The 20,430-nt window shown below is 40.3% G+C and overlaps 1 protein-coding gene across 6 annotated transcripts in view; it reads right to left on the bottom strand.

The window, feature by feature from the left end:
• Window positions 1–1,762: 1,762 nt before the first annotated feature.
• ATP1B4 (ATPase Na+/K+ transporting family member beta 4) overlaps window positions 1,763–20,430 on the bottom strand; it is a 39,763-nt gene continuing 21,095 nt past the window's right edge. For 3 of the 6 annotated variants that reach the window (XM_070366372.1, XM_070366373.1, XM_070366374.1), the window contains 2 exons: window positions 7,266–7,311; window positions 1,763–1,919 (listed from right to left, as the gene is read on the bottom strand). In XM_070366372.1, the coding sequence (XP_070222473.1) occupies window positions 1,769–1,919; window positions 7,266–7,311 (197 nt within the window). In that variant the 3' untranslated portion in view covers window positions 1,763–1,768. Of the gene's footprint in view, window positions 1,920–7,265; window positions 7,312–9,926; window positions 20,148–20,430 lie in introns of those variants that run through there. The other 3 variants (XM_070366377.1, XM_070366375.1, XM_070366376.1) reach the window with 2 other exon arrangements.

Genomic DNA, 20,430 nt, shown 5'->3' with positions numbered 1-20,430 from the left:
CTGTCTACAGGGCCTTGGCTGGGGGGGGAGGGAGTGGGGGATGGGGGGGAGGGGGGTGGGGTCCCAGAATTGGTTCCTGACACAGCTGGCAGCAAGACCCAGAGTGTCTTGAAGCTTATATTGACCTGCTTGTGGGTGGGACCAGGGCCCAGTCGATTCTAGTGCTGGTTGTATCCTGATGGTGATTGATCTGGGTCTGTAGGCTTCAGGACTATGGTTTTCCTGGGGCTGGTGTTCACCTGTGAGGGGTGAGGCTTGTCTTGAGGCTAGAGGAGGCTTGCTGGTGGGCAGGGCCTGGGCCCATCTAGTACTAGGGCTGGAGCTGGCCTGCTGGTGTGTGACTTGGGTACATAGGTTGGGGGGCTGTGATTTTCATGGAGCTAGTGTCCGCATGCTGGAGGGAAAGTCTAGAACAGGCTTGCTGCTGGGCAGGGCCTGGGATTCTGGGGCTGGTGTCTGCCCACTGTTGGCTAGAGCTGTGTCCCACTATCTTTGGCCACAGGAACCTGATGGTCCCTGATCTATTACATGTGCACTGGTGTGTGGGGCCTGTTTCTGGGCCCTCTCATGGACAGGGCCTAGTCTAAGGGTGGCTGTGGGCTCAGAGGATCTTAAGGCAACCTGTCTGCTAGTGCATAGGGCTGTGCCCCCTCACAGTTAGTTGCTTGGCCAGAGGTATCCCAGTACTGGTGCCTATGGGCTGTTGGGCATGAGTGGGGCTGGGTCCTGAAGCTAATAAGCTAGAGGGAGGATTCCAAAATGGTGCTTGCCAGCACCAGCGTCCACATGGTAGAAAGAGCTCTCGGAAATGGCTGCCACCAGTGTCTGTGTCCCCAGGGTGAGATATAGTTGCCTCTTGTCTCTCCAGGAGATTATCCAGATCAGCAGGTAGGTCTGACCAAGGCTTCTTTCAAATTAGTGCTTCTGCCCTGGGTCCCGGAGCATATAAGATTTGGGTGCACACTTTAAGAGTGGAGTCTATTTCCTCCAGTCCTCTTTGTCTTTGGAAATTGAGCGCAGCTGGCCTTCAAAGCCAAACCTTCTAGGGAATCATCTTTCCCCATGCAGGACCCCTGGACTGGGGTGTCCAATGTTGGGCTCAGACCTCTCACTCTTTGGGGAGAACCTTTGCAGTTATAATTATTCTCCCTTTTGTGGGTCACCACTTAGGGGGATGAGACTTGACTATATTGGACTTCACCCTTCATACCCCTCTTGTTGTGATTTCTTATTTATATCTTTAGTTGTAGATTATCTTTTCTTGTAGGTTCTGGGTTTTTTCACTGATAGGTGTGCTGTTAAATCATTGTAATTTTGATGTGCCTGTGAGAGGAGATGAGCTCAGGGTCTTTCTACTCTGCCATCTTGGCCCAATTGCACAATTTTATTTTTTCTAATTTATTTTATTTTATTGTTATTTTTGGCCACACTGTGGGGCATATGGGATCTTATGTGGGATCTTAGTTCTCTGACCAGAGATCAAATCCACATCACCTGCAGTGGAAGTGCACAGTCTTAACCACGGGACCACCAGAGAAGCCTCTCTATACTTTAAAATACTACTTGCATCCACCACAAGTCGAAGTATTCCCAACCTAGACATCTCTCTTAAACTTAAGATCCATACATTTTTCTTCCCTTAACTTGTAGCTATTGAACGCATATAGAGTCACTTTTTGAAAGTAAAATTGAGAGATATTATAGATTGTTTGGATGGGGGTTGTAAAGATTAAGAGGAAAAAAAGGAGACAAGGATGACCCCTAGTTTTTAAGTTTGAGCAATTGTTTCAGAGATGTGGTTTGTGATGTCTTTTAGTGACCAGACTAGAGATATCAAGCAGGCCTTCTGGGATATACAGGTTTGGAGCACACGGAAGAAATCGATGGTACTTAATAACCAAGGACTTGAATGAGATCTCCTAGGAAGAGAGGAGAATAGAAAATAGAGGACTGAGTCTCAGGGCACTCCAATTTATAAATACACAGTTATAGTATAGTCAGTTATTAAAAGCACAAAAATGATTCTGTGTTAATTCCTATTTAACCTTTCAGTTCAGTTCAGTTCAGTTGCTCAGTCGTGTTTGACTCTTTGCGACAACCAGGTAATTATGATGTATGCCATTTCAACCATAGAAAAATATGAAAAACTCCCCCAGATCATTTTGTATAGCCATTATTATATAATATCTGATGACAAAAATATAGTACCAAAAAGATTACTATTGACCCATCTCATTTATAAATATAGCTGCAAAGAGATTGGACCAACATTTATATGTTACTTTTGGTTCATATCCAAGAACAATTCCTTGTTGTGAGATTCTTGTATTATATATGAAGGAGTATAATAACTCTTAAAAGTATATTAAAGATGCATATTGTAAGTTAAAGATATATATTCCACACCATAGAAAAACATGGGCAGCTCCCCAGTTCATTTTGTGAAGCTGATAAAGCTAATAGCCAATCAGAAAAATAGTGTGCAAGTTAATATTGTATAAATATACTGACCCATTTGCAAAAATCCTACATATCTGAAAATGGACAGTGTCAACATTCCTAGGACAGCAAACCCTACTTTCTTCCTTGCTAACAGAACCTCTACATTGCTTAGTCAGTGGCGTATGAACCCTGGGCAGGGTCTTGTGATTGACTTAGGGGTGGACATGTAACCCTGTGCTAGTCAGTGAGATATATCAGGAAATTTGCTGGGAGTTTCAGGGAAAGATTTTCCTTTGTGATTAGATAGAGGACCAATAAAGTGAAAACCTTTTTCCACGAGCCCTCATCCTTAGGATGCCAGGATGGGGTTGTGTTGTTTGCAGCTGCAGCAGTTACCTGGAGACCAGGAGGGGAGACATGGCAGACATATGTTGTGACCATCGTGTAGGGTGAGCCTCCATCCCAAATTTGGTCCAGATGTCCAGACTGATGACATCACATGCACAGTAAGAGGGTTTGAAAATGTCTATTCCATTAAGGAGCTTTCTGGGGAGAACAGCCAGACTTCCCGAGTTGGTCCAAAAATGGCTTGAGAGATCAAAGAAAGACTGGCTGGGGATTTTAGTTGTAGTCAGAGTTGGGGCTGTGGTGACAGTTCCTGCGTGCAGGTGGGGGCTTGTGGTTTGAAACTCTTGCCATCACCAAGGGAGAAAGCACTGAGGCTTTCTTCTTAGCTTTCCCAGATGAGGGGGTACAAGGGGAGAGGGAGGGTTGAGGCCTAAAAGCTGTCCGCAAACATAAAAAAGCGAAGTCAGACTCTTCATGATAATTCACCCCAATGTTTGAGTGATGACAAAAGTGTATGACACTTCATTTAACTGAAGTTGATTATGGCACTCTTTGTGGCCTGAGGGCTTCCCAGGTGGCTCAGCAGTAAAGAATCCATCTGCCAAGCAGGAGACACGGGTTTGATCCCTGGGTAGGGAAGATGCCCTGGAAAAAGAAATGGCAAACCACTCCAGTATTCCTGTCTGGGAAATCCCATGGACAGAGAAGCCAGGAGGCATGACAAAAGGTTGCTAAAGCTTCTCTTTGTGAAAGGAGTCTAGCCAAGGGGCACTAATGAGAGTGGCTGTTGTATTGCAATTTTGACAGAATCTAGAGCCTTTGTTGGAAGGGGCTCCATTCAAGGTGGGCTGATTTGCAAATAATTGCATAAATGGGCTAAAGGAAAAATTGTAAATAAGGAGTACGTAACCGCCAGAACCCAAAAGGCCTAAAAGATACTGGGCTTGTTTTAACACTGGAAGTTGAGAATTCGTAACTATTTCTTGACAGTGTCAGGTATGGAGGGGTCCTCCGTTTACCAAATAATTTTCAGGAATTTACAGAGGTAGTGGGGTCTTGCACTGTTTGTGAGGCAATGGCCTAGCCCCCTTTTTGAGCTCCCTATGTGATTGTGTTCATCCTGAATAAATGTGCCTAGTGAACAGCCTCGGAGAAGGCAATGGTACCCCACTCCAGTACTCTTGCCTGGGAAATCCCATGGATGGAGGAGCCTAGTAGGCTGCAGCCCATGGGGTCGCTAAGAGTCAGGCACAACTGAGCAACTTCACTTTCACTTTTCACTTTCATTCATTGGAGAAGGAAATGGCAACCTACTCTAGTATTCTTGCCTGGAGAATCCCAGGGACAGAGGAGCCTAGTGGGCTTCCATCTATGGGGTCGCACAGAGTCGGACATGACTGAAGCGACTTAGCAACAGCAGCAGCAGCAGCAGCAGCAGCAGTGAGTAGCCTCAGAAGAGGATGTCAGTATAAAGCCATATCTGTGCCCCTGGAAAAAGCTGGATGCAGTTAAGATCATTTTGCAAAGATTGTGTGCGATGGCAAGACTGTTGATGTGCTCCATAGATAACCAGGTAAAGTGTATCATGTACCTTAGGAGGTGAAGGCAAACTACAGTTGAGAGACTTTTGAAATAGAGACTGAACAGAATGTATTAGTCAAATCTGTTACAGAAAAATATCTACCATTTGCTTGGACAGAGTCAGTAGTTTCAATAATTTTGAGTACGGAAACCTTAATGGGCGGGACCACAGCACTGAGGCTACAAAAATCTACTGTGGGGCATCATTCATTCTTTTTTCACTTGAAAGTTTTTAATAGTTAATACTAAAAGTTAAACATTTTTCTTTATTCACTTAAGACTTATATAACATATTTTTTTCCCTTGGTGGATAATTGCTTTACAGTATTGTGTTGGTCTCTGCCATACACTGACGTGAACCAGTCTTAATTATTGTTGTTGTTCAGTCGCTAAGTCATGTCCAACTCTTTGCAATCTCTTGGACTGCAGCATTCCAGGCTTCCCTGTCCTTCACCATCACCCGGAGTTTGCTCAAACTCATGTCCATTGAGTCGGTGATGCCATCCAACCATCTTATCCTCTGTCATTCCCTTCTTCTCCTGCCTTCAATCTTTCCCAGCATCAGGGTCTTTTCCAATGAGTCAGTTCTTCTCATTATGTGGCCAAAGTATTGGAGTTTCAGCTTCAGCATCAGTCCTTCCAATGAATATTCAGGGTTGATTTCCTTTAGGATTAAATAGTTTGATCTCCTTGCTGTCCAAGGAACTCTCAAGAGTCTTCTCCATCACCATAGTTGAAAAGCATCAATTCTTTGGCGCTCAGTCTTCTTTATGATTCAACTCTCACATCCGTGCATGACTACTGGAAAACCATAGCTTTTTGACTATATGGACCTTTGTCAGCAAAGTGATGTCTCTGCTTTTGAATATGCTGTCTAGGTTTGTCATAGCTTCTCTTCCATGGAACAAGCATCTTTTAATTTCGTGGCTGCAGTCACCATCTGCAGTGGTTTTGGAGCCCAAGAAAATAAAGTCTGTCACTGCTATCACTTTTTCCCCTTCTATTTGCCATGAAGTGATGTGACTGGATGCCATGATCTTAGGTTTTTGAATGCTGAGTTTTAAGCCAGCTTTTTCACTCTCCTCTTTCACCCTCATCAACAGGCTCTTTAGTTCCTCTTTGCTTTCTTCCATAAGAGTGGTGTCATCTGCATATCTGAGGTTATTGATATTTCTCCCGGCAATCTTGATTCCAGCTTGTGCTTCATCCAGCCCAGCATTCGCATGATGTACTCTGCATATAGGTTAAATAAGCAGGGTGACAATATACAGCCTTGACGTACTCCTTTCCCTATTTGGAACCAGTCCGTTGTTCCATGTCCCGTTCTGTTGCTTCTTGAGCTGAATACAGGTGTCTCAGGAGGCAGGTAAGGTGGTTTGGCATTCCCATCTCTTTAAAAATTTTCTACAGTTTGTTGTGATCCACACAGTCAAAGGCTTTAGCATTGTAAATAAAACAGATGTTTTTCTGGAACCCTCTTGCTTTTTCTATGATCCAACAAATGTCGGCAATGTAATCTCTGGTTCCTTGCCTTTTCTATATCTACCTTATACATCTGGAAGTTCTTAGTTCATGTACTGTTGAAGCCTAGCTTGAAGGATTTTGAACATTACCTTGCTAGCATGTGAAATGAGAGCAATTGTACAGTGGTTTGAACATTCTTTGGCATTGACTTTCTTTGGAATTGAAATGAAAACTGACCTTTTCCAGTCCTGTAGTCACTGTTGAGTTTTCCAAATTTGCTGATATATTGAGTGCAGCACTTTAACAGCATCTTCTTTTAGGATTTGAAATAGCTCAGCTGGAAGGAATTCCATTACCTTCACTAGCTTTGTTCATAGTAATGCTTCCTAAGGCCCACATGAGTTCACACTTCAGGATGTCTGGCTCTAAGTGAGTGACTGCACCGTCGTGGATATCTGGGTCATTAAGATCTTTTTTGTATAGTTCTTCTTTGTATTCTTGCCACCTCTTTTTAATCTGTTCTGCTTCTGTTAGGACCTTGCTGTTTGTGTCCTTTATTGTGTCCATCTTTGCATAAAATGTTCCCTTGGTATCTCCAGTTTTCCTAAAGAGATCTCTAATCTTACCCATTCTATGTTTTTTGCTATTTCTTTGCATTGTTCACTTAAGAAGGCTTTCTTATTTCTCCTTGCTGTTCTTTGGAACTCTGCATTCAGCTGTGTATATCTTTCCCTTTTTCCTTTGCCTTCGCTTCTCTTCTTTTTTATAATTATATAATTTTATAATTATAATTTTATAATTATAATTATGACTGATTCACATTGATGTATGATTTTATATATATATATATATATATATATATATATATATATATATATATGGCTTCTCTGGGTCAGGAAGAGCCCTGGAGAAGGAAGTGACAACCCATTCCAGTATTCTTGCCTGGGAAATCCCATGGACAGAGGAACCTGGTGGGCTACAGTTCATGGGGTCGCAGAGTCAAACACAACTTAGCAACTCAACAACAGCATTAGTCACAGCTTAGGCTGAAATCAAGACAGATGATTCATTCTAAGACACACAGATAGGTCTGGGCGAAGACACACAACCCAGGGTCATTCACTTTAAAGAGGGCTCTGATCCCATACTTCTAAATGCCAATTAATTATTGAAACTTCTGACTTAGTTAAATCTATAACACAGCTCTGTAGGACTCAGCCAATGTAACACAAAGGAGCACAACTCAAAGGGCAAGCTAGCCAGCAGGCATCAGAGTCAGTTAGCAAGCTAGAGCAAGAGAAGACACACCCCTGGTGGTGGTGATCATTGTCTCAGCATTCTGCTCACAGTACTGACTGTGGACACCCTACAGAGACAGCATGGACCCCCACCCCAAATTTGGTTTTGATGTCAACACTGAAATTGCTTACATAATGAGGCTTTCTGGGGCAACCAGGGCAGGCATCTCAAACTGATCTGAAATGATATGAGAGAGGAAGGAAAGAAAGACTGGCTTGGGGTTTTTTCTTTCTTTTCTTTTCTTAATACTGGAGTGGGTTGCCATTTCCTTCTCCAGGGGACCTTCATGACCCAGGGATCAAACCAGCATCTCCTGCGTTGGCCAGCAGATTCTTTACCACTAGTGCCACCTGGGAAGCCCTGGCTGGGGATTTTTATGGTTGTCTGGGGAGAGGTGGGCTGGCGTGAAGGTTTTTGTCCATGAGTTGGGGCCCAGGGGTTTGAATCTATGGCTGGTGCCAAACAAAGGAGAACCCAGGCTTTCTTACCAACTTACCAAGATGCGAGGCACAAAGGGAAGAGGGAGGGTGAAGCTTAAAAGCTGTCAGCAGTCAAACATTGAAAAAGGGACTTGACTTTATTAGAGCACACTTCTAACGGCAGTATGGACAAGTGAGAGCGCTGGGTCCTTGATGAGTTTATTCAGGCCTTGGAAACACCTGCTCCAGACTTCCACTGTTGCTGAATAATTCAGTGTCTTTATGGTTAACAGGCTATTTTTAATTAGGCTTTCTGTTAGTTGCAGTTAATTCTGAACTGATTTAGTGTTGAAAATATTGTATAATCCATTATTATCATTTTAGATATATTCAAGGAATACAAAGGTGGTTCAGTATAAATAAACCTGTACTCGTAATTCATAACAAAGTGAATTAAAGAAGAACATCATGGGTCATATTAGTAATATACTTTAATTGCTTTCATAAAATCCAGTAACTATCCCTAATAAAAGCACAAGGTAAAAGAGGAATAGAAAGACCTACCTAAAGGCTCCTTACTAAAAACAAACAACAAATATCATTCTGAAGAATGAAACACTAAAAACATTTCCAAGATAACCAAGAATTACACAGGAATGCTATTATAATTATTCTTCCACATATTCTTATTCTAATCAATGCAATAAAGGAATAAAATGATTTAGTACAATAAATATTGAAAAAAATCATAACTTTTTCTGGTGTGAGTGTATACCCAGAAAATCCAAGAGACACTAATAAATACTAATACGATTGATGACATCATCAAGGTTTCTGGATAAATATTTATTCACTCATTTGTTTATTTATTTTAAAATATCTATTTATTTATTTGGCTGTGCCAGGTCTTATTTGCAGCATGCAGGATCTTTACTTGTGACATGCAAATTCTTTAGTTGTACCATGTGACCTCTTAGCTGTGGCATGTGGGATCTATTTCCCCTACCAGGGATCAAACCTGGGCCCCCTGCACTGGGAGCACAGAGTCTTAGCCACTGGACCACCAGAGAAGTCCCCAAAGTAAATATTTAAAAGTTAAATTTTCTTTGTATTAGGAACAAATGAGGATAACTAGAAAGGGAGAAAATACTTCATTCACTGAAATGACTTAAATTATAAAATACTTCATAGTAGATTGGTAATGAGTTAATTTGTTCAGGTTCAGCTACATTTCCCAGAATTCCTTTTCCTTTATGTTCCCAGCTAGGGTGGGACACAGGAGAGATTATTGTGGGGGACTTGGAGGACTGAAGGGAAACAGTAGCCATTTTGTAGCTTGAACACATTGTTTTTTTTTCTGCTGACTGACTTCAGTGGCGCAAGACAGCAACTGGGTTTGAAACTGTCCGACCTTCCCCTCAATTCTCCTTTCACTTTTCTGAGTCCTGGGTCAGGTGTGAGAGTTTAGTTTTGTGACAGTGTCTTGGCCTCTACAAGATACACATTCCATTAAGGTCAGAGGAAACAAGAACTGACGTGACACAAGTTTCAGTTCATCCTTGGGAATGCTAGCTCCTGCTCGTGAGGTCCACTTTGTTTCTGTTCTTTCCCGTACTTCATATCTACCTCCATCTTGCCTTCCTGACTGTCTGCACTGTGGACTTCAAGTTCCAGCATCAGATGTGAAGATAGGAGCCTTACAGAGACTTCTTAACTAGTTCTCATAATTGTGTAAGGTAAAATCTCTATAACGAATGCCTTAAAAACACACATACACTCACATGCACACTCACATGTGTGCACATGTACACATACACGCAGAGTAGTCCTACTACTTTAATTGAAGCCTGACTGAAATACTTTGAAATAAAATTTAACAAAAAAGGAGATAGATTTTTGCTACCGGCCAAGATGGTACAGTAGAGACTGGATTTACTCTCTTATTACAAAAAGATTACTACATTTTTACAAATGGACACCAGATATGAAATAACAGTTTTCAAGTCACTGGACCTTAAGTAATGAAGGACAGTGATTCCTCAGAAATGGGAAACAAATGAGGTGATCCCTATGTTTGCTCAGCATACTGTCTGGAAAGAGTTTCCAGGACATACTATGAGGAGAGGGAATCAGGTAGAAGCAGAAAAACTCCATGAGTTGAGGAGAGGGAGTGAAGAATCTGAGGGACGCTAAGGCAGCCAGTATTTGCAAGACAGAGTAAGACTGCTGCTGCTGCTGCTGCTGCTAAGTCATTTCAGTCATGTCCTATTCTGTGCAACCCCATAGACGGCAGCCCACCAGGCTCCCCCCTCCCTGGGATTCTCCAGGCAAGAACACTGGAGTGGGTTGCCATGTCTTTATCCAATGCATGAAAGTGAAAAGTTAAAGTGAAGTCGCTCAGTCATGTCCAACTCTTAGCAACTGCATGGACTGCAGCCCACCAGGCTCCTCCATCCATGGGATTTTCCAGGCAAGAGCAAGACTATATACATATATATATGTATATAACTTCAGAGACCTTCAGAGAGTCCTCTCAAGTATTGATGTGCTCACATGTGAAAAAACTACTCAAAGCTAAGGAATTAATCACAAAAAAGGATTAGAACACAAATAGACATGGAAATAGTGCCTGTTCCCTTAGCCAGACTGGTAGTAATCTCACAATTCATGCAACATTGGGTAGAATACTGAGGCTGTGGCCTAGGTGGTGGAGGATATTTAGACTCAAACTGAACACTGCTCTCAACCCACCTAAAATATCATAAAAGCAAGCTCCTAAAGGATTTAACTGTTTCCATGTAATAACTTAAGTGTCTCTGAGGAAAAAGCTTCAATAATTGTAGGATTACAGAGACAACTAGTACTCACCAAGTTAAAATTCTCAGTGTTGGTTATCTAATAAAAAATGGCTAGGCATGCAAAGAAGCAGGAAAACTTAAGTCATAATGAGATGAAAAAAAAAAATCAACCCATCAAAAGCAGCCCCAAAACAACTGAGATGTTGGAATTAGCAGACAAGGGCATTAAAACAGTTGTTATAGCTACTAAAATTGTTATAACTATAACTCTGTATGTTCAAAAGTCGTGAAGACATGTATAATATAAAAAGACAGAAATAAAATCTATGAAATTGAGAACTATGCAATTTGAAATAAAAATATACTGAATGGGACTAACAGTAAATTAGACATTGAAGAAGAAAAAAATAGTAAACTTGAAAATATAGCAATGGAAACTATCCAAAATGACACACTCAGAAGAAAAAGCATCCAAAAAAATGAACAAAGCATCACTGAGCTATGGTAAAACTGTATTTGTGTAATTGGAGTTCTCAAAGGGAGTACAGAAAATGGTGAAAAACTTTCCAAAAGTTCATGAAAGCTATGAACCCACAGATCCAAGAAGCTCAAAGAACCTCAAGCACACAAAATATTAAAGAACACTACACCAAGGCATATATGATTAAATTTGTTCATGAGTGAGAGAGAAAATCTTTTTTTTTTCATCCCACTTTGCAGCTCGCAGGAAGGATCTTAGTTCCCTGACCATGGTTTCAACCGGAGTGTTGTCACAACAGTGAAAGTACTGAGCTGTAACCACTGGACCACTAGGGAATTCCCTGAGAAAATCTTAAAAGCAACCAGAACAAGGCATGTTACATAAAAGGATGATAGTAAATTTCATATCAGAAATTATGTAAGATGACAGAGGAGCAAAACCTTTAAAGTCTTGAAATTAAAAAATGATTGTCAACCTAGAATTTTGCCCAGTGAAAATATTGTTAAAAAACAATTTTTACTCAGTAAAAATTAAAGATCTTATTGGCTTTATTCAGTGATCCATGAATCGGACAGCATCCCATCTAGTAGAAAGGCATTTCCAGGAACTGTACAAAATGAAAGATTTTTATAGGCAAAAGGGAACAAGAGCAAGGAAATTCTGCTAGAAGATTCACTGTGGCAAGGTCACTCCTTTAGGGGATGGCAGGGGTCTATCAGAGAAATTGCCTTACTAGTAGTGATCAGGTAATTCCTGACTGATTGGTTTAAGATTCCATTTTTGGGAAAGCTGAAACTGTAGTTAAGTTTTGTTTGGTGATGTGAGACTTAGCATAAGTGACTCCATTTGTGACCCGTTGTCTTATTTTTAACAATATCAAGAAAGAAAGTGAAATACTTATTCAGATATACAAAACTGAAATAAGGCATTATTAGCTGACTCATACTGTAAGTGTTAAAGGGATTTCTTCAGGCAGAAAGAAAATGATAAGATGGAAATGTAGATTTCTACAAAGGAATAAAGAACACTAGAAATTATTACAATGAGATATACATATATATGATTTTTTCTTATTATTTAAATCCTTAAGATAAAATTGACTTAAAATAATATTAACAATCTAGTGTAGATAAAGCAACCCTAAAATAACAACAGAGAGCAAATGCTGATAAAACCAACAAAGGCAAGAGTGAGATAATAATCAATATGCAGTTCATCAAAAATAAGGCAAAAAGAGGAGAAAAAGAATAAATGGGGCACATACACCACTGAAGTTGTACCCCAATTAAGTCAGAGGTTCTCAAGAGAGTGGATTTAAAACCAAGGCCCAATTAGAAGTTGCCTGCAAGAAACACACTTTAAATATAAAAACGCAAATAATTTAAAAGTAAAAGAATGGATTTAGCAATGATTTCTTGGATTTGCCACCAAAAAATGCAGGCATCAAATTTTTAAAAATATATAAATTGCACTATGTCAAAATTTAAAACATCTTTGCATTAAAGGACACAATCTTTGCATTAAAGGACACATTAAAAACACAGATTGAAAAGGAATCCTCATGGAAAGGGAGAAATATTTATAAATCTGATAAGGGGTTAATATGCAGAATATATAATGAACTTCTACAACTGAATGATTTAGAAAACCTGATTTAAAATACGGGCAAAGGTAACAAGATGGTGGACTAGGAAGTTACAGACCCTCCTTTCCCCACAGAGACACTGAGTTACACTGAGTTAACAGTAATACACAGACCAGAATACCTCTGTGAAAACTCTAGAGACCAGCGGAGAAGCTACAGCAACTAGGCCCTTATAAAACCAAGAGGGATTCCAGTGAAAGAGTAGGAAAATTCATGCATTTTGGTTACTCGTTCATGTCACTCCCTCTGTGTAGCGTAGTACAGAGTAACCTGGAGGAAAACCTCCAAACCAGAGCACCTCCCCCCAGAAGGAATAAAAAAGGAACATATGTCCAACATTCTGACTTGTTTGGGACTGCCACAGGGACTAGTTTCTGTCTTGTCTCATTCAGAACACTGATGGGGCCAGCACCACGGTTTGGAAGCCACTGAGAGCAGGTTTGGGCTTCTCAGGTGGAGCTAGTGGTAAAGAACCTGCCTGCAAATGCAGGAGACATAAAAGATGTGGGTTCGATCCCTGGACTGGGAAGATCCCCTGGAGGCGGCATGGCAACCCACTTAAGTATTCTTGTGCGGAGAATCACATACACAGGGGAGCCTGGAGGCCAAAGTCCATAGGGTCGCAAAGAGTCAGACAGGAATGCATGAAAATAGATTTGAAAGTCACTGAGAATAAAGACGGAGAAGGCAATGGCACCCCACTCCAGTACTCTTGCCTGGCAAATCCCATGGACGGAGGAACCTGGTAGGCTGCAGTCCATGGGGTCGCTAAGAGTTGGACACGACTGAGCGACTTCACTTTCACGTTTCACTTTCATGCACTGGAGAATTAAATGGCAACCCACTCCAGTGTTCTTGCCTGGAGAATCCAAGGGACGGGAGAGCCTGGTGGGCTGCCGTCTCGGGTCGCACAGAGTCGGACACGACTGAAGTGACGGCAGCAGGAGTATAGAATTAAGAGCATGTTAGGACTGTAGTTCTGCAAGCAGACACCAGGGAGAGCAAGAGATCGGAAAAGGTTTGAGAGGTTTCAGAACTTTGAGCAGCGAAGCTTGGAGAACGTCTTCCCTTGCAAGAAGCTAGTGCTTAAAAATTGGGAGAAGTGGTTGTTTTTCAAATGCCCAAAGCCCAGCAAAAAATTACAAGAAACAGAGAAACATGGCCCAATCAACAGAACAAAATAAAACTCTAGGCATCAACCCTAATGAAACAGATCTATGAGCTGCCTCACACTCATTAGCATGGCTACTATCACAAAACATAAAATAACATGATGATAAGGGCGTGGAGAAATTGGAACCTTTGTGTACTGTTGAAGGGGCTGTAAAATGGTGCAACTGCTATGGAAAATTATACGGATGTTCCTTTAAAAATTAAAAATAGAACTACCATATGATCCAACAGTCCCACTTCTGGGTGTGTACCCCAAAGAATTGAAAGCAGAGTCTTGATATTTGTTCACCCATGTTCATAAGAGCATTATCCATAATGGCCAAAAGGTAGAAACAGCCCAAATATTCATCAATATATGAATGGGTTAACAAAATGTGGAATATGCATACAATGGAATATTCAGTTCAGTTCAGTCGCTCAGTCATGTCCGACTCTTTGCGACCCCGTGAATCACAGCACACCAGGCCTCCCTGTCCATCACCAACTCCTGGAGTTCACTCAGACTTACATCCATCAAGTCGGTGACGCCATCCAGCCATCTCATCCTCTGTCATCCCCTTCTCCTCCTGCCCCCAATCTCTCCCAGCATCAGAGTGTCTTTTGCAATGAGTCAACTCTTCGCATGAGCTGGCCAAAGTACTGGAGTTTCAGCTTTAGCATCATTCCTTTCAAAGAACACCCAGGGCTGATCTCCTTCAGAATGGACTGGTTGGATCTCTTTGCAGTCCAAGACACTCTCAAGAGTCTTCTCCAACACCACAGGTCAAAAGCATCAATTCTTTGGCACTCAGCCTTCTTCACACTTCAACTCTCACATCCATACATGACCACTGGAAAAACCATAGCCTTGACTAGACGGAGCTTTGTTGGCAAAGTAATGTCTCTGCTTTTGAATATGCTATCTAGGTTGGTCATAACTTTCCTTCCAAGGAGTCAGCGTCTTTTAATTTCATGGCTGCAGTCACCATCTGCAGTGATTTTGTAGCCCCCCAAAAATAAAGTCTGACACTGTTTCCCCATCTATTATTATTCAGCCTTAAAAGGGAGGAATTCTGTCATATGTTACAACATGGATGAGCCTTGAGGACACTATGCTAGGTGAAATAAGCCGGCCACATGAAGACAAATACTGTATAATTCCACTTATATGAGGTATCTAAATTCATAGAGACAAAGTAGAATGTTTGTTAACCAGAGGCTGGGAGGAAGGGGAAAAGAAGAGTTGCTGTTTAATGGGTACAAAGTTTCAGATTTGTAAGATTAAAAAGTTTTGGAGATCTGTTTCACAAAAATGTGAATTCACTGAACAGTACTGGACTCTACACTTAAAAATAGTTAAGATGGCAAATTTTATGTTGTGTATATATATTTTTTGGCCACAAAAAGTATCCTAAAGGAATAATCAGAACTGCGCAAAGGGATTTTAGCACAAGAATGTTCATTGATATTTATAATTTTTAATATCAAGGAAAAATAAGTAACAACCTTAATGCACAATTTGGAATTGATTAAATAAATTTTGATGCATCCATACTCTGGATAGTACATAATGCTATTTAGCCATTAAAAGTCATGTTAAGAACAAAAAAATGATACATGTTAAAGCAAACATAATAGTTATAACAATGAAGTGTGGTGTTTATAACATACATAGAAGAAAAATGTATGATAAATAGCACAAAGATGAAATGGAAGTTAATTGTTGTAAAGTTCCTATACTATACATGAATTGGTATAATATGACTTGAAGGTAGAGAGTGATAAATTAAGGATTTCTACAATGAAACCCTAAAGCAATGTCTAAAAACACACACACAAGAAATAAATGAAGCAATAATAGCTAATAAGTCAATAAAGTAGAATCATTTTAAAAACAATTAATTCCAATGGAAGACAGAAAAACAAGATAGGGAGAACAATAAACAGATGGGACCAACAGAAAACAAATGGCAAGATAGTAGATTTAAATACAACCAAATTAATAATCACATAGTATATAAATGGTCTAAACAACTCAAATGGTAGAGGTTGTCAGTATAAAATATATGATAACTACATAATTAAATATATAATAATTTTTTTTCTTATTACTGAAATCTCTTTAAAAATAGTTTACTGTTTAAATAAAATAATAACAATGTGTTGAGCAGCTTATGATATATGAATCAGTAAAATGTATGATAACAATAGCAGAAAAACCCACAGGGGAGAAGTTGAACATATGGTTCTGTGGTAAGGTTCATATACAATATGTAAAGTGGTATGATATAACTTAAAGGTAGATAATGATGTTAAAGATATATACTCTAAACCAGTGGTTCTCAATCAGGGGTGATTTTGACCCCTGGAAGACATTTTGGAATGTCTGGAGACATTTTTGGTTTCCGCAACTGAAGAGGGTACTACTGATGTACACTGGGTAGAGGCCAGCGATGCTGCCAAACATTCCAAATGCACAGGATGGTCCCTGAAATGAAGAATTACGTGGACCAAAAATTCAACAATTTTGAGATTGAGAAAACCTGCTATAAACTCTAAAGCAACCATTGAAATAGAATCTTTCTTGCAGAAATTGACAGGCAGGTCAAAAAATTTACATGGAAATTAAAGGTATGCAGAAAAGCTAAAAAAAAAATTTTTTTTTAAAGAAGAACAAAGTTGGAAGACTCACACTTCCTGAGTTCACAACTTGCTCCAAAGATTTTGGCAAATCTTGTATTTGATAAAGGTGTATAAATAACCCTAACAAATGGAGAGTAGAAAGACAACCAAACTAAAAATGAGCACAGGATCTAAATAGACACCTCTCCAAAGAAAATATACAAATGGCCAATGAGCAGAAGAAAAAAAATGCTCTCTGTCCTTAGTCATCAGGGAAATGCAAAATACAAATCAAAACCACGATAAGGGGACTTCTCTGGTGGTTCAGTGGCTAAGACTTCGAGCTCCTAATGCAGGGGGCCTGGGTTCGATTCCTGGTAAGGAATCTAGATCCCACATTCTGCAACTAAGACCCAGAGCAGCTGAAGAAATATATATTTAAAAAAAACATGATAAGATGCCACTGCACTCCCAGTGGGATGGCTATAATAAGAAAAAAATAATAAAAGTGTTGGCAAGGATATAAAGAAGTTGGAACCCTCATACTTTGCTGGTGGGACTGTAAAATGGTGCAACTGCTTTGGAAAACAGTCTGACAGTTCCTCAAAAAGTTAAACATAAAATTACCATATGACCCAGAAATTTCTCTTCCTCTATATATAGATGGATAAATGGATATATAGATAGATAGATAAGTGATATGTGGATAGATATTCTCATCCCTATTAAAAGACGCTCTCCATTCCCCTTCCTTCCAGCCCTTGGCAACCACAGATGTATTGTATCTTTATGGATTTGCCTATTCTGGATACATCATATAAATGGAATCAAGCATGTGACCTTTTGTTTGGCTCTTTTAGCATAATGTTTTGAGATTCATCCATGCTGTGGCATGGATCAGTATTTCATTCCTTTTATGCCTGAATAATATTCCACTGTATAGATACGTTATATTTTGTTTATCCATTCATTAGTTGGTGGACATTGGGGTTATTTCCATTATATATTATTCCAACAATATTATGTAGTTTTCAGTGTGTAAGTCTTACACTTGTTTTGTTAATCTGTTCCTAAATATTTTATTCTTTTTTATTCTATTATAAATGGAATTGTTATGTCAATTTCATTTTTAAATTGTTCATCACTAGTGCAGAGAAAGACAATCAATTTTTTTGTGCTGATATTTTATCTCACAATCCTAGTGAACTTATTCTCTAGCTGTCATAGTCTTTTAATAGATTCCTTGGATTTTCTATATACAAGATGATGTCATCAGTCAGAGGATTGGAGGGGAGGGAAAGGATGTTACCCTCATCCTGCATCTTACTTGTGAACAAATTTGTTCTGATGCAAGTCAAATACTTTTATGATTCAAGTTATTAATAACTATTTTATGAAGATTGTATCAGTCTATTCTGAGAAGAAAATGTTTTATGGAAGCCAGACTTTGAATGCAGATTTAAATTATGGAATTCTCTTTGGTAAAGACAAAGTAGAATAAATCAAGACGGTTTCTTTCTCTTTCCACCTTGCTTTTTTTCCAAGCCAAAGGTGTTGACAAAATGCCAGAGTAGAGTGAAAGGACTGTCTTTGGAGACCTTAATGTTAAAATTTTGAAAAGATTTTAGTTTGAAAGTACAAGAACAACCATAAGTAGATGTAGGATTTGACAGGACACTGACAAAATGCAGTGGACAGCTATTCTATCTTCCACTCGTTCACCTTTCTTTGGTAAAATCACTTCAGTTTTCCTCAGGAGGATCACCTCTCCCTGACTTTCATTCCAGGCAAGCTGAGTGGTACTGACATCATCCCAAGCTCCAGGGCTGGGCATGTGACTCAAGCCTGGCCAACTAAAGAAGTTTCTCCTTGTGGCCACAGAGGTAGGTTCAGGGATGGACACAGAATCCAATTCAAGCCAATGAGAGACTCAGAATTTTTATTTGAACTATCAGGGAAGAGAACCTACCTTTTCAAAGGGAAAGTGAAAGTGATAAGTTGCTCAGTTGTGCCAGACTCTTTGCGACCCCATGGACTGTATAGCCCGCCAAGCTCCTCTGTCCATGGGATTCCCCAGGCAAGAACACTGGAGTGGGTAGCCATGCCCTTCTCCAGGGGATCTTCCCTGCCCAGGGATCGAACTTGGGTCTCCCAAATTGTGGGCAGATTCTTCACCGTTTGAGCCACCAGGGAAGCCTTTCGAAGGAAAATTAGCCTTTGAGAACATAGGCCTGATAGTGCTGGCAGCCATTGTACATATCTTGATTTGTGGAGCCTGAAAATGAAGCCAACGTGATGGAAAGCAGTATAGAGAGATGGAGAAAGACTGGTTCTTAATGACATAGAGTTCCAAGACTTGGCTATGCCTCAAACCAAAGTAACCAGAACCTGGACTTTTTAGTTATATGATTCAGTAAATTTCTTTTTATCCTCAAGTCTATTTGAGATCGTTTTTATTCATTTGTTTTGTGACTTACAAGCAAAAGAGTTTTAAATGACATACTAAAGGATACCAGATTAGGAAAGTATGAAGGAGGAAATTGGAAAAGGGAATGAATATTAAAGAACAGAGAAAAGAGTTTCTATCATGGGAAAGCCTACTGCCTCTGACCCCAAAGCTGTGGAGCAGAGTATGCATGAAGACAAAATGCCCTGGTCACTGGAGTCGGTTCAGTAGATGGTTCTAGCACTCTACCAGACTCCCAGGAGTCTGTGCTCAGAATCTCAAAATCTTGGTGTCTGCACTAGATGTTTTGTGTTTGACGCTCCAAAAGTAGTCCCCCCTCCCCTTTCCACCCTGCCTTCTTCCTTGGGAGACTGACCTGTATGGACCACACCAGAGGGCTTACTTGCCCTCTGATTTTGGTTGGGTTTGGGCAATGAGAATTACCAGCAGGAGATCAGAAGGAGGGAGGAAGATTAAGTCAAGGTATTTATTCTCCTGTTTCCCTACCTGCTAGGTCACCTTGAGATAGCTTAGTTCTCCAGCAAGGTCACCACTTCTCTCAAGGTGGTCAGCTGTACCCTACTCAGTCCTTCTGGGTTTTGGAAACCACTTCCTAACCCCATCCCTTAGGGCCTAGGGAAGGTTAAGAGTTTAGCTTGAACTAGCCTGGGTTATTGTGCTATTCTTTATGGTTCCCTACATTGACACATTTATAATTAATCTCTTTGTAAATAAATCCTCTACCAATTATTCTATTTTGTCAACATGCTGTCTATTTCTTATTGGAATCCTAACTGATGCTACAGCTAATCAGGGGCCTGCAGAGAAGTATATCTTGAATACAGGGCTGTCAGATTGAGAGCCTACCACATCCTTCTTAAAGCTTTTCGTTCCCTCTATCAGCTTTTCTTCTTTCCTAGCCTACAACTAAAGAACTGTGTGAAGTAGGCAGGGCTGTTCTGCATTTCAACTCCATTTTCCTTGCCCTTTGCCTCCATCTATCCTAGCCCCCCTCAAACCCCTCAGTACATACACAGACACCCAAAATTATTTTCTACCTGGATAAAATCACACTGTAAATCACACTTCTGCATGATTTGGTTAAACTGCTTTATCATGTTTGAAGTTAGTAAGGAAACAGGACTCTAACACAGAACCTAGATGGGGGAAATACATTGGGATCATAGACCGCCCCACAGTCAAACCATATCTGCCTAGTAGACCTTAGCCCAGGGCAGCTTGCAAAGAAAGAAGGGGTTCCTACTGCAGCCTAGCCTCTGACTCAAACAAGGGAATGGAAGTATTTCTGTCTTTAGCTGCAATCACCACTAGAGATTTGCTCTGGGAGACAGTCTGTGGTCAGATGTGCCCTGAAGTCACTTAACTTGCAGTTTCTCTTTGAATTTCTGTTCCTTTTCCCTGCCTCAAAGTTTCTCGTCGCGTTCTTCTCCTGTGCAAACAAACAGAATAATTTATACCAGAAACTCAACCTTGATGAAGAAAGGCAGTTTACTCTGACAAAATAGTCTTCCAAGAAACTGGAGCATGAATGTTGCAAAAGGAAAAACGCTTAGAAATGGAACAACTTTTAGTTTCATTCTCCTGTGGCCGAATCCCAAGAGTCAGGAAAAAAAGGTGGGAAGGGGAAGAAAAAACAGTTTTAAACTAATAGGCTGTCAGTTGTCAAGTTTTCCACCCACATGTCTGCCCAATATTCCTGTGGGGAAATCAGT

Source organism: Bos mutus, chromosome X, assembly GCF_027580195.1.
Source record: "Bos mutus isolate GX-2022 chromosome X, NWIPB_WYAK_1.1, whole genome shotgun sequence".
NCBI classification, from domain to species: domain Eukaryota; kingdom Metazoa; phylum Chordata; class Mammalia; order Artiodactyla; family Bovidae; genus Bos; species Bos mutus.
Note: the sequence above shows the minus strand (reverse complement) of the source record. Positions and strands in the feature narration are given on the sequence as shown.